The sequence below is a fragment of the Periplaneta americana genome, chromosome 10, assembly GCF_040183065.1.
Source record: "Periplaneta americana isolate PAMFEO1 chromosome 10, P.americana_PAMFEO1_priV1, whole genome shotgun sequence".
Lineage (NCBI taxonomy): Eukaryota > Metazoa > Arthropoda > Insecta > Blattodea > Blattidae > Periplaneta > Periplaneta americana.
Genome location: NC_091126.1, coordinates 97,909,825 through 97,924,511, shown reverse-complemented (window position 1 = coordinate 97,924,511; position 14,687 = coordinate 97,909,825). Strand labels below are relative to the sequence as shown.

The window sequence follows — 14,687 nt, the reverse complement described above, 5'->3', positions numbered from 1 at the left end:
TCGATAACTCGTACTAAAGAGGGCGGAGATCTGTCTGAGTTACGAAAAGTCCTTGTTATCAGAGGCAAATAAAGTTGTACGTTAGGAATGAACACTAATACCATAAATGTTATCTATACAGTAGCAATATTATACTGAACTTTATTGCAACAAGGTTATCAATACATACCAGGTAAAACGGAAACACAAATAACACAGGTAATGGACAAAGTGCATTAATCAGAGTCTACTATAATTCGATTGGTCTATTATAGGAGCATCATGGTGATTGATCTGCCACTTTGTTGTTTGTTTTCCTCAGCAGAATGTTTAAAAAATTGTCAATCTTCTTTTGTGAAAACTTTTTATGTTGCTTGCGAACAATTCTCACGTACAGTCCTACCAGAATGTGTCTGTCACATTCATAAATAAAATTTTATTTTCGAAAAATTTTGGTCCGAGTTATCCGAAGTCCGAGATATCGGAGTCCGAGTTATCGAGCGTTCACTGTATTCAATCATGAGAATGAGTATGACGTCACGCCCGCCCCAATCTCTCACACAGCCAGGACTCTAATATTCTCCCTCCCTCTTTCACCAGGAAGATTGATGGAACTGGACTAAGCACGAATGATGGTATCAGCAACTGATGTAAAGTAATAGTCAGCACGACAAAAGTAATCATGCCCACCCCAAATAACTCATGAACATATGTGGGATGGTGTGATCGAAGTGAGACTGATGACCTTTAGACTAGAAACTCATATAAGTTAAATATTAAGATAAGTTCCAATAATCCTTACAAGGACATCAATTCTTGCGCTCTATAATTTATCTTCCCTCCATTTCCCCCCTCGCAGATTCAATGGATTAATTCAATGATTAAAAACTTACCATAATGATCATGACTAAACACTCCATTACTTAATAAAATAACAGACATGATATAACGCAATATTTTTCAACATACCGGTTATCTAAATAAAACACCAGGGAACAAATTATAACTTGCTTGGAAAATGAAATGTAAATTCTCGTGTTCTTTTTTAGCTGCTGAATATGAAAATAATTTTTTTAATTCTAGATTGGTTATAGTTTCTGAACATTATTTTATACATTTTGAATAGTTTAATTAACAAAGCCATAGTTTATCTTTACATTTAAATGGGTCTCTTTACCTGCCATTTGCATTTCGACTCTGGGACATATCATCTGACGAACCAGTAATAATCAGCAAGAATAGTAATGCTCCACCTGCCCTGGTATTACTTGGTGGAAGCACTCACCATGCACGTCAATCACTTTATCGTATTTGTTTGGAAAGAAGTTCTAACATTTGTGCTTTGTATGATATATTGCACCTATTGTTGACAGGACGACACTAGTCATTCCACCAAAATTTTCATCTCTTGAACTTCATAGGAATTGTGCCACCACCTTTTAGAAGCTTCCCATGACGTATGTTCATCACCAGTGAACACTGTTTCAAAATATTTGTCACTGATGTGTTCACGGATCTAAGGTCAAATAAAAATACCTTCCTTGATATTATTTTCACCGATTTGTGTAAATTTATTCTAGAAATATTTAAATGCCTCTCCTTTTTTTTTTTCTTCATATGTTTAACAAATTCCTTAAATAATCGAGTTTAATATGCAACAGAGGAAGTAAATATTTTCTAGAATACATCAGAAAACATGTTCAATGTTCCTTGTTTCTTTTTCCGGACTCTTGGCGTGGCCAGTCTTTAACATAATGGAATATCTTAGCACTACTGTTCACTCATAAAAAAAATACTGTATTTAGTCTAGCCTGGCTGAGGACCAAGAAGCAGTGAGGGAAGTGAGACGGTATGCGATGGTATGGTTTCTATGGCCAGAAAACATACTGTTAGTGAAAAATGACATACGTCATTGAAAAAATGTGATCGTAAAAATTTGTTTATAGATTTCTTCACAGTAAAGAGTACTATCTTTTGCTTCGTAAATCTAAACCACAGCCTTCTGGAACTGTATTCATTGTGTATTTAGACACGCTTATTTGATAAGCTCAACCCCTGGAATGCTTACAATGGTAGTATTTCAAGTATAGGAGGCTGTGGTCTGTACCTTGTGGTGGTCATTGTTGCCAATTTTGTGACTGTGTCATTTTTTTGTTGCACTTTTTATTAGTAATTAAGTAAGGCACTTCGAAGCTTTAACATTATTTTAAATGATAAGTCTCAAAAAACATTGTAAACTGATCCAGTAAATAACCGAAGTAATTTGAAATTATTTTATTAACAAATTTAATATGTTGCGTAAGCTTCAAAGATTCGCGTTACTGACTGTACGAAACAACTTATTGTATACATCATTTATGTCTATGTTGTCGGGGAGGGGATATGTCTTTTTTTTAAATCGAGGTATGCCAGAGGAAAATCTTGGGGTAGCATACTGCCTCTGGTTTTTTCCCATTTCCCTCACTGCCAAGAAGTATGGATGGCTATCACTTTAAAGTCATCACAAATATGTCAATTATATTTTTTGTAAATTATGTTTCCCCCACGTTGGCTTATGCTCTTTTCGTGTGCACTGCATAATGTATTAGAAATGATGGCAACTCATTTCCATTATGAAGTAAAACTGCTTTCGAGCTCAGTTTTGAGTCATCTTTGAAAGTCACCAATGTTTAGATTTGTCACAGGACCAGATACATTGTTGCAATCACCATCCACAGAAAAAAATACTCTCCCAGGGGTTTCTGAAGAGTACAGAACACTGATACCGGTAACTTAATACCTTCAGCCAGGCGGTCTGAATGCAATTAGTTCTGTATTATTTTTCGACAGTATCAGACAGTATAAGGTCTTTCAGAAAGTCATATAAATCTTGTTGAGTGATAATGTTGGGATTCGATGAAGACATATTAACTGTAAAGTCAGGTAGACAAACCAGGTTTCACAGGATCAGACTCGGCTGCATCAAAACTTTCCCCATCTTCTGCTCTTCATTGATGAATCACTTAAGTATGATTCAGGAGCTGTGAAATAGTTACCCCGATAGTTCTTCACTATGTGGTACAGGACGAAAAGCATATAGGATTTTGCGATAATGAACAATTCCCTTTTTATTTCTGTAAAATCCTTGTATTTGAGGTAACATGCAAAATAGCCATTATCAGCCCTCCATCAATGACATGGGGAATACGAAAGGAATAGATGGACTCTTATTGTTTAGCTAGTCCCGTAAGTTGGTAGAAGTATTACTGCAAATGTATAGTGCCCAGGCTGTGTTCATATCTCCTACTTGTTTAGTCAACTACCTGAAGACAGGTTTTACAGCCAAACAATAGAGATGATACTCTTTTTTAAGATAGGTGTAATAATTTTCTTTTAAGAAGGAAATGTCACCTCACCACAAACAACAAAAAATTACTCGCCCTGTTTATAGATTTGCGCAACATGCTGAATAACAACAGAAAAAAGTATTGCTCAGAAAATATTACATCTTCGGCTCTCACTCCAACCAAGAGTGCAAACTTCATTAAAAAAAAAAAAAAAGATGACAATACAAAACACGTTCTCACACATAAAATCTTCAACAACAACTGATTGGTGTTGGAACAGGTCACTTAACCAGTGACATGAAACCAACCCATTTTCATTCAGGGGTAGTAAAACTACTTGAAATCCCTAGTATTGTGCAATATTCACAAATATCGAATCAAATTCATTCATATCCTATATCTGAATAATCATAACTAATTAAAACAATTACCGCCATATTCGTGATCAGCAACCTAAATTTAATCACAATTGGTTACTTTCATTTCCGAAGCATGTTTGATGTTTACAGTGTAATATATGGTATCATACAAGTGCTAAAAGTCATTTTATTTTGTTTGTAGGTTAGTTACACTCGGCATAGTGACCTCATTTAACAAACATCCGTATTAACACAATAAAATGACACTTTTAACATCTGTATCATAAATAAGTATTAATATTTATCATATACGACTTTCAAATGTAGACTTCTGTAAACAGAAAAAATAATATCAGAAATAGTCAAAATATAAGCACAGCAGCTATTTTATGTGGAGTGGTACAAAACTAATTACCTATATCTACTTAAATCGTAGAATGTATCCCTAATTGTAATTAAATTTATTAATTTTGAAACCGTGAAGAATACCTTTTGTGTACATTCCATAAGAAGGTTTAATTTATTTGGGAGCATATTGAATGACTTCATTTATGAATAACAGTTCAGAAAGATGAACTATAAATAGTAGTAGGATACAATTCGTAACATTACGAGAGAACTTAACTGTTACACGAAACTCGTAAAACATACAATTAGAAAATATGTTGCGTCATGTGGCACTCATTTTCACATTGTAACTTAGTCTTGCTTATTTATACATCTTTGAGAAAATGATACTAAAGAAAATCAACTGATGTTACAAAACAATAATTTAAAAAATAAATCACTTCTCAACAATGTGTCCAAGTGACCATAATTGCAACTATTAGCTGCGTTCTACTGGGATATCTACTTATCGATCATTATTCCACAATTAAAAATTGGCACCATAACACTTGAATAGATCAAATATTTTGTTTAATCTAGAAATGTAACGTTAAATTATTGTAACATACTGTATAATTGGCTACTCTAATGTTCAAAGACCTAAATCTGGTGTTAAGGATGAAATGCAGATGCAAGAGAGCAAAGAGTAAGTTACAGAATAGAGTAGGGTTTCCCATCCACACTACATGGTAAACAGCTGAAGCAAGCACCAATGCGTACACTGCCATCTTGATACAACCCAATCCAGCATAAATAGTATATCTATCAAATACACTTATTGCAGTTTTATGCGACATAAATCTTTTTTCTTTCCATCATAATCGAGTAACAATCAAAATTGGACTTCTCAAAGAAAACAAACAAAAGTATGGCTTCACTAATCAACATTTTGGACCACGAAATTATGTAAACTACTTACCTTTATTAATATTATTAAACTGAAGGTTCTTGGTTGGATCTGCTGCTATACAGAGTGTAACAAAAGTTTCTGGTACAGTGAAAATTTTAGTTTTTTCCAAATATTTGATGGTAAATATCACATTTTCAGCCAAATTAATAATAAAGGATTGCATCACACCACAATCAAGTAGTACCAACTCCTACACCATAAAATTTGGTCATGCTTCCTGAGAAAATGGAAATTAACAAGAGAATAATTTTAACATACTGTTACAGAAACTTCTGTTACACTCTGTATTTTCGTTAAGAAATTGAATGATTGCTAAAGTTCAAACTAAAAAACATAATAAACATCGAAGGAAAGACAATTAAATGAAATATTAACATATTTATTTATATTATGCTGAGTAGGCTACATGAATATCTCAATTACGTGTATAATCAACTGCATTTACGTTATGCTACCAATTGTATAGAGTACGAGGATGAAGAAGACGTGTATCAAATTCTTCTGTAACAAAGTTGTATGCCTTAGGGAAAAAATTAATTGTTATGGCAAATGCTTTAAGATTTTCATCACACCATTTATTTTGCTTCTCACCATTAACCTTTGATATCTGTCTCTTGAGAAGTGATACAGACGTGAATATAAATACTATTATAGTCACAATCATGCCATGGTATGAAAGAAAATTTCACAACCTTGAGCGGGAATCGAACCTGCGACTTCCTGTTCTCCGGTCAGGTGCTCTACCACTGAGCTATCGAGTTTGTCTCACGCTAAAGGCTTGGCTCGATAGCTCAGTGGTAGAGCGCCTGACCGGAGAACAGGAAGTCGCAGGTTCGATTCCCGCTCGAGGTTGTGAAATTTTCTTTCATACCATGGCATGATTGTGACTATAATAGTATTATATTCATTAATATGTCACATCAACGGACGTGTATACGTCACCAAACATCGTAAGATGGAGATTGATACAGACGTCTTTGAAATGGAACGTAATGTATCACAAAACTAATATTTAAGCCAGTTTTTCTAAGTTTTCTAGAAATCTTTCAAATCAGCCTTCACCACTTGCTGTTTACACTGCTGCAATTTTAATCTTCTTTTCCACACAATTCCTTTTTTCAGATCCTTATTCTTCTTTGTACTATAAGCAGTAACATGAGTGCTGCCAGGAAGTCAAAAGGAGGATAGGAATGGCTAAGAAAACTTTTAATAGAAAAAGGAGTATCTTCTGCGGAACTTTGGAAAAAGAACTAAGGAAGAGACTAGTAAATTGTTTTGTGTGGAGTGTGGCATTGTATAGGGCAGAAACATGGACATTACGACGAAGTGAAGAAACGCGACTAGAAGTGTTTGAAATGTGGATATGGAGAAGAATGGAGTGTGTGAAATAGAAAGACAGAATAAGATATGAAGCTGTGTTGGAAAGAGTGAGTGAAGAAAGAATTATACTGAAACTGACCAGGAAGAGAAAAAGGAATTGGCTGAGTCACTGACTGAGAAGAAACTGCCTACTGAAGGATGCATTAGAAGGAATGGTGAGTGGGAGAAGAGTTCGAGACAGAAGAAGATATCAGATGATAGACAACATTAAGATATTTGGATCATATGCGGAGACTAAGAGGAAGGCAGAAATAGGAAAGATTGGCGAATGCCGGGTTTGCAGTGAAAGACATATCCTTGAGCAGAACACTATATGTATATTCTTCTTTGACAGAATCTGAATTTCATTTTCAGTATCAGCTGCCAATAGTGGAGGTCCTAGCTTCATTGATATCTGTGACAGTGGAGAGAGAGGCATTTTCAGCATACTTCCGTTTTACTGGTCTTCTTTTCTGAAAGTTATAATTTATATAAGTACATAACAGGAATACTGTATGCACATTAGGGGATAGAAATACTAGTATTATTATGGTTCATTATTAGTTTAATATTCATACTACAAACCTTTGTTTGCTTAGGTTGCAAATATTTTGGATAGGCTGGAAACAGGTGGCACCGTCCACTTTCTGATACAGACATATGATAAGGACAAGAGATCCATAACCTCCTCCCTGAAGTGACTAGAAAAAACTGTGCTGCAACGAGTAGGTGTCCAGTTTTCCCTCTGGACAGCTTTGGCCCATTTGTCTTTCATCTCAGAATTCTCTGAAAAGTTGTACAGAAAATGACATTTAAATATTAATAAACTGAAAAACGTCATCTTATATTTACGTATATAATGCCATTAGTCTGTTATACATACATGTGATAGGTTATTCAGGTAACTTCTTAGACTTCTTATTTCCGCAACCAAACACCACACAGGCTGGCATATTTGAATTTATCAAAATATTACTCTAAATAATTGAAAACAAAACAGCTACACCATAAGCGCAATTGCAAGGATGGGTTGTATCAAGATGGCTACCAAGCAACACTGACAGCTTCAATGAAAACATACATAAAGCGACTCTATTCCATTCTGTACTCTTTGCACAAGAGTAAGCATAATGGAAAAATGTGTTTTACCAACAAACTTACAAGGATTGTAAGTGTTGTTACTGCTCCACTACTATAATACAAATACCAGAGTCTGATAGAGAAATGTGTGTTATATCCAATCATAGCAGCAGAAGATATGATATAACTAGTGAAATAGATTTGTATACCTTTCATTTTCGTCCTTATGTATTCCTGATTTAATCCATACCTCCAAGAATACCAGTGTTATTTAATTATTTTTTTACTTGGTTATTTAACGACGCTGTGTCAACTACGAGGTTATTTAGCGTCGATGGAATTGGTGCTATTGCGATGATATTTGACGAGATTAGGCAGAGGATATGCCATAAATTACCTGATATTTGCCTTACGGGGAAAACCTTGAAAAAAAAAACCCAACCAGGTAATCAGCCCAAGTGGGAATCGAACCCGTGCCTGAACTCAACTCCTGATCGGCAGGCAAGTGCCTTAGCCGACTGAGCTATGCCGGTGGCTATATTTCATTATTCTACTACAGTCATTCAGTTAGTGTGATATCAATTATTATTAACCTAGGTATACCTACTTTCCATAAAAGTAAAAAATTAAAATAAAGTTGTGTATAACGAGATATTGATGATGAAAGCTTACAAAGGGACAAATTAAAATTAAATATCAAATACCTGCATTTGTTATCTGGTGGCAAACGCTGGAAGGCCAGCATGATTGAACAGTCCTTTGCTGTAGTGGCAAGGAGATAACGGTGCAATGGAGAAAGTCCGGAACCAGCACCAGTTCCTGCACTTAACATGCTGGCAACATAACCATAGTCAGCCACAGCTGCATTCCCTGCTCTCAGTTGATTCATGCATGACTGAGTCCTGAAAGCTTCATACACTCGGTCTGAGCCCGTCCTTTCTAGTTTCTGCACACGCAGAATGCGAGCAAGGATACAGTCCACTGGGAGTGACTGTGCAGACCAGTCGCAAGGAGGTCCTGGCAACAATGGTGTCACTGCCGCCACCAAGCCAGAGGGAATCCGCTCTATCAATGCAGTACCTGGCATCCGACACTGGCGATTGCTTCCATAGCCATCTGGAAGAGAGTTGGGGCGCAGAAGATTTTGACAACCCCTCTCCCAAAGTGCAATGTCACTCTCGCTATCATTGTCAGTCTCACTGTCACTCAGTTTCTCCCGTCCTGTTAGATCTCTGCACAGTGCTTCCAAAACTAGGCAGCACAGTTGATCCACCAGTCTGAAATACACATCACCAAACTCAATCAAACATCTCTTTTGTCATGTTACGTGTACACAATTTTTTTTTTATTTAATAACATTGTCATGGGTGTCTCTGGCAGAGACACAGAGTGGCCGTGTCCTCACAATATTATCTAACTGGAAGCAAGGGTGGTGTGTCTCCTAATATTTTTCGAATAATTAAAATTATATATTTCATCATTATTCATTATTACCGTTTATATAATTTTAACTAGGTTTTTCTACAGTTTTCATTCTCAATAACCAATTTTTTCTGGGCATAAGCAACGAAACAATGTTCAGAATGGACAATTCTGTTTGGATGTTATAAAATTTCCGAGCTGTGATATTCAGCTTTAATCATACGCAATTTTAAATGTAAGTTTATTTACGGTTTTTATTTGTCTTTTTCTGTAGACAATGACAGTTAAATTGAAACTAACGTAAAGCAGAGTTTAAAATAGTGGATAATATGAATAAAAGTGAATTTGTGCTCATGATCAACAAAATTGAAGTTTATACTTCAAACTGTATGAATAAAAAATTGAAAATTTAAGTTTAAACTTACTTCAGATTACAAAATATTTTCTGGACTCTATACTCGAATAGGGAGTACAAACACAGAATATGTATGAATGAAAGATAGTATATATTCCCAGTGGTGAGTTTATTCTTCAGTTCCATTGAGTCTGGTCATTAGCAGAGTCAACCTCACACTGTTAAGAAGTATTAGACGTAATGACTGAATTTATGAATGACTTACATGCCGGAAAATTGTATTCAGTGTGTCATGATGAGAATGAATCTACATATAAGACTTTATACAGATTTGAAAGAGAAAGTTTAGAATGCTTGACAGAACTTTTTCAGGTGAAAGTAGGGCAACTACACAGAGGAAATGCTTTATCATCTGAACAAAGACTTCGCACTTTTCTGAAGTATGTGGGTGACCCAAGGTTCCAGATGGATATTGAAGATGATGTAGCTATACATCAATCTACTGTATGTGAAACCATTTCTACTGTACTGGACCTTATCATTGCTAAGGTTAATGAGTCAGAAATCCTTTAACTTCCCAGCAACACATATATAATACACTGCACAATAGGAAAGTATCATCATCGAAAGGTGTTTTGGGCAAGTGAAGCAGCGACTTTACATTCTGCAGCATAAAATAAGGATTGCGAATGAAAAAGTTTTATCAATGATTGCTTGCTGTTTTATTTTACATAACACTGCGGAAATTTTTATCGAGCAAGATTTTTTTATTACATGTTAATGAAAAGAATAAAATTCGACTAGAAGAAGAATAGAACGTGTTAGAAGGGTTGAAACCGCCAATGTTAATCATCAAATTCAATAGGTAAGGCTATGATAATTATAATGATAGAACTTTTCCTTTCGACTCTCCCATTGTTGCTGTTTATAATTAGCATCAATTATTACTGTTATAATGTAATTTATTCTTCAATTACATTTAATTATGGCACTGTTATTGTTACTACGCTATTCTTAGAAATACATTTATAACACTTTGGGTTATATAGCTGAGGAATACTTTTTGTGAATTAATTTTAAACAAGCAAATTTAGTACAACGTTTTCAAACAAAGTTATTTAGGAACTTTACAATCAAATTTCTACTAGTTTTGATATGTTTTGCCACTATTTTCATTTTTTCATTTCTCAATTTATTTTGACATTCAATAGCAACTTTTCTTTTTCAAACGATATAGCCTACCTAAAGCTATTCTATAAGTAGGAAATAGTCTCTGTAGCTCTGGATTGAAGAGAGGTTTTATTTCTTCGATCTCTGTTTCATTGGAAATTTTCTTTTTCTTGTTAACTTTCTTAATTATCTTGTCATCACTGGCTATATTTAACCATTAATTCTTGCCTGATATTTTAAGAGCAATCTTTTTCATCTCTTGTAACTGAAGTTTGCGATTTTTTACATACTGCTGGACATTTTTTTAATAATGTTTACAAAAGCTGTATCTGGCAAAAAAACAAGATCATTCACCTCTTCAATACTAGATGTATTTGACATTTTTATCACGAATAAACACAGACTTGGCTCTCTTCAATATAACAAACCGAAATGAAACAAACTGGTATTTTAGTACGATGTCTACATCCAACTGTACCATTTTGGGTAGATACTATTGAAATATGATAGTTAATATTGAAATGGAGTGTGACAGTGGAATGATGGAGGAAAACAAGAGAACCCAGGACAAATCTTCAGAAACTTTGGCTTTATCCAACAAATACGAGATTTAAAACCTGGTCCGCAGCCACCATAAGCCAGCACTCTGCCAACTGAACTATGAAGGCAGCTTGATATATGCTTAAAGTAAAAACTGATAACTTTATTGTCAGAGTGAAGAGGTGTAAATGCGAGGAAGAACAAGATCTAGAGATCTAGAGATGTCAGTGTTCATTCTCTTAAAAGTTTATGCGAAAATATGGCGTTTATGTAATGAGAATTATGACAGGGAAACAAAAGCATTTGAAGACATCTCCCTTCTCAACTGCAGTGTCACCTCCCCAAAAGTGAACAGCTGGCAGAAAATTTTATCGTACAGGTAAAATCAAAATTTGGGGTAAAATGGGGTTAAAGAACCCTTTGCAGCATAGTGGTTGTTTAAAAAAGAATCACGGTTTTCTTACATTTTACAATGGTTTTACAAATGTATAATTTATTAATGTTGCTCTTTTTATAATTCAAATACACCATTCATTCATTACTTTTGATGATACAATTTATAACAGAAGTTTTCTTTCTTTCTTTCTCTACAACTATAGCACATCATGAGGATATACAGAGGTGCAATCTGTTTTTTCAAATAAGAACTGGCTCCACTGTAGCAAGGAAAAGTACCAGTAAAAGTCACATTATTTTATATTAGTATATTATATCAAAATCCCTACTGTGGCATAGTGGTCGCTTAGAGTGATCATGTTTTTTTTTTTTAATTGTGTGCAGAGTTAAGATTTTGAAAAAAAAATGATCGAAGCTTTGTTATGATCCAGGATATGAAAAACATAAAAAATTTAATTTCGTTTTCATTGTTTGGCTTACTGTTCTGCATAGGGTTAAGTACTACTTATAATTTATTTTACTGAAAAGCAACTAGTGCTAAACACACAATTTTCATTAAAATTGTGAAAAAATATGGAAAGTAATCATTATCTTTGATGAAGTACAATTTAGGTTTAAAAAAGGTGTCATCAACATTCGTATTTTTACTCTTTCATTAGAGAAAGTATTATAATGCTGCAAAAATTCGATATCGAGATTTTCGCGGGATTAAAATTTTCCTACATCCGTAATATCGGGAAAACGGTTTTGGGTATGTTGTATGTCTGTCCTAAATTATTATCTCCGAATGGATTGTGTTCCTATTCTGCACATGACTCAAACTGTGCTTCAACTGCAATGACGCTGATTGGTTCTGTCAATGGTACCATTTCATGGCACATCCTAGCTCATTAACGGTCTCTTAGAGTGACAAGTATAATACTCTGCTCAAAATGACTTAGTCAATCCCATTTTAATCTCCTTCAGTGAAGTAACGTAATTTTATTTTATATTAGTGATTACCACTATGTTAACAGCCCAGAATAACAATTACCGGTACTAAAGTATGAAAAATCCACATAACATATTGCAAATCTCTCTATATCAGGCATCGCAAAACGTCACAAATTCATGGTGCAATATAAATATAGTACTACCCGCTACACACAAAGTGAAGACACGGGGTGGGGAGCATCGGTCACAGTAAGTAGACAGCAGAGGCGGTTTGTGATCATCACTACCTTCCATGTTCATAACAAAGAAATAACAAGAGAAAGAAGGAATGAATATCTTTTTAGGATTATATTATTTTCATCTGCATTCTTTTAGTTTAGATTACAATATTTCCATTCGGTAAGATCTCAAAATTAGAGGTTGCCTCATAAGTAGCCACTGCCAAATGTCACGAAGATTGTTAAGCATGTTCTTTTTTGCTTTAATATTTTTAATTTTGAAAAAAAAAAAAACGTAGAACCGAACATACCTGCGATTGTGGCAGCAAATGATCTAAGATGTGGATATTTAGAGAAGTCAGTATTTTTAAATACATCTCAATCAACACAACCCTTATGGTTGCTTTTCACAAAGGTGTTATTTTGGAGATCAGCAATCTCAAATTGAATGGAGTTGTTGTTGTTGTTTATTGATATTTCTGGCTTTGAGCCAGAGGCCGATTTAGGGTCTTATATGCGCAGGATGCCCTCTCCAGCCATTGTACATAAATAACCATATAAATATATTTACACATATGAAACTATTTGTGGCATAAGTGCCAGTAGGTGTGTGAGTGCAGTGACTGATTCCTTTTATTTTGTATATGCCTAATTTTTTGATTTGCTATATTTGTAGGGGGCTAGTTAGTATTAATATAATATACATATGGTACATATCAGGAATGGTGAACGGGAGAAGTGAATGGAGTTACGCAACAATAGACCAACTGACAAATTAAAAAAATTGAGACACTTGCACAAATCTGTTGTTGGCTGGATTATTTAACTCGGAAAAAAATGAAGAACGCAATAACTGCATTTTGCTGCTATTTATAAGCAAAATTCATTTATTGCATAAAATTTATTTATTTATTTTGCTTTGCAATATTAAATCAACTGATGGTCTGTACCTTCAGAATGAGTGTGTTAAAAGGACCTACGAAAAGAGAGAATTCATTTTCCATTTGTTTAAAACCACAAAACCTTCTATCTCTAAATTCTGAAAGTAATGTTTCTAGGATGTCGCAGTATTTTTGAATCAGAAACATTTGACAGTGCTTCAGACAAGAAAAATGATGAAACTCATTTTCTTTCAGTTGCACTTTCCAAACATTTATCAACATGGAAAAAGATTTCACTGCATCATACATGTCAACTATGTTCTGATCACGTCCTTGAAGTCGGGAGGTTATTTTGATCAGTTCAGAAATACCGTTATGAACGCTAAATCACTATTCAGATAGTGCTGGATAATAGAATGAGCCTCTGCTGACAGCACAGAAAGGGTTCAGCGCAGATAGGGATGTTGTCACGTGAAACTTACGTCAGAGTTCAGGCACTGTTTCACGAAATAAATTTTTCGATGCCTGCTTTATATGCTGTAAAAATCGTATTATGATTTGTGACAGACCACAGAATTACTGGACCATTCTTAAAGTGGGGAAAAATAATGCGCCAAGTTAATAATGATTGCATGAATTGACTGAGAAAAAAATAATGATTTATTTTTATGCAGGATAATGCAACAGATTACATCACCAATTATTCAATGACCACAATTTATGAAGTCTTTAATGATAGTGGTCTACAGAATAATCGTTTTTCCTAGGTAATTGGAGATGCTAACCTACGGATAAGAGGAATTACTTTTCATTAAGTCCATACAAGTACTGGCCTATGCTGATGACTTGACAGACTAAAAGAAGGAAATGGATGCTATTTTGCATTACAAAATCTAATGAAATCTATGTATCTCTCCAAGAATGGGAAAAATAAAATTTACAGAATGGTAATTAGACTGGTGGTAACATTGAATCTGAAACCTGGAGTTTATTAAAGGGGGACGAAAGAAAAATTGCAGAATGGGAAAGAAAAATTCTGCAAAGAATGTATGAGCCAAAATTTGAAAATGGAGAATGAAAAGTTCGCAATAACAAGGAGCTATATGAATTATATGGAAAGCTACAGATTATTGGAGAAATAAAAATCTCAAGGCCTAGATGGGTTGGTCACATTGAAAGAAGAAATGAGAGATCCCTAATCAAAAAGATATTCAGTGATAAACCAGGTGGTAAAAGATGGGCAGACAAATGAGAGAGAGAACAACTTAACCTTTAACATGAGTTCTCATTCTATATGATTCGCTGATGACACAGCACTATTCAACTCAGATATACCATACCGGTAGCTGGCTTAAAATGTTATATGGATATT

General features: G+C 34.6%; 1 protein-coding gene across 15 annotated transcripts in view; it reads right to left on the bottom strand.

Annotated features, from left to right (window-relative positions):
* Ipk1 (Inositol phosphate kinase 1) overlaps positions 1-14,687 on the bottom strand; it is a 1,778,442-nt gene that overhangs the window by 25,319 nt on the left and 1,738,436 nt on the right. For all 15 annotated transcript variants that reach the window (XR_011334445.1, XM_069837977.1, XM_069837964.1 and 12 more), the window contains one exon: positions 8,105-8,677. Coding sequence is in view for 14 of the 15 variants with exons in the window: in XM_069837977.1 (XP_069694078.1) it covers positions 8,105-8,677 (573 nt within the window). In the remaining variant the exon portion in view is untranslated. The remainder of the gene's footprint in view (positions 1-8,104; positions 8,678-14,687) is intronic.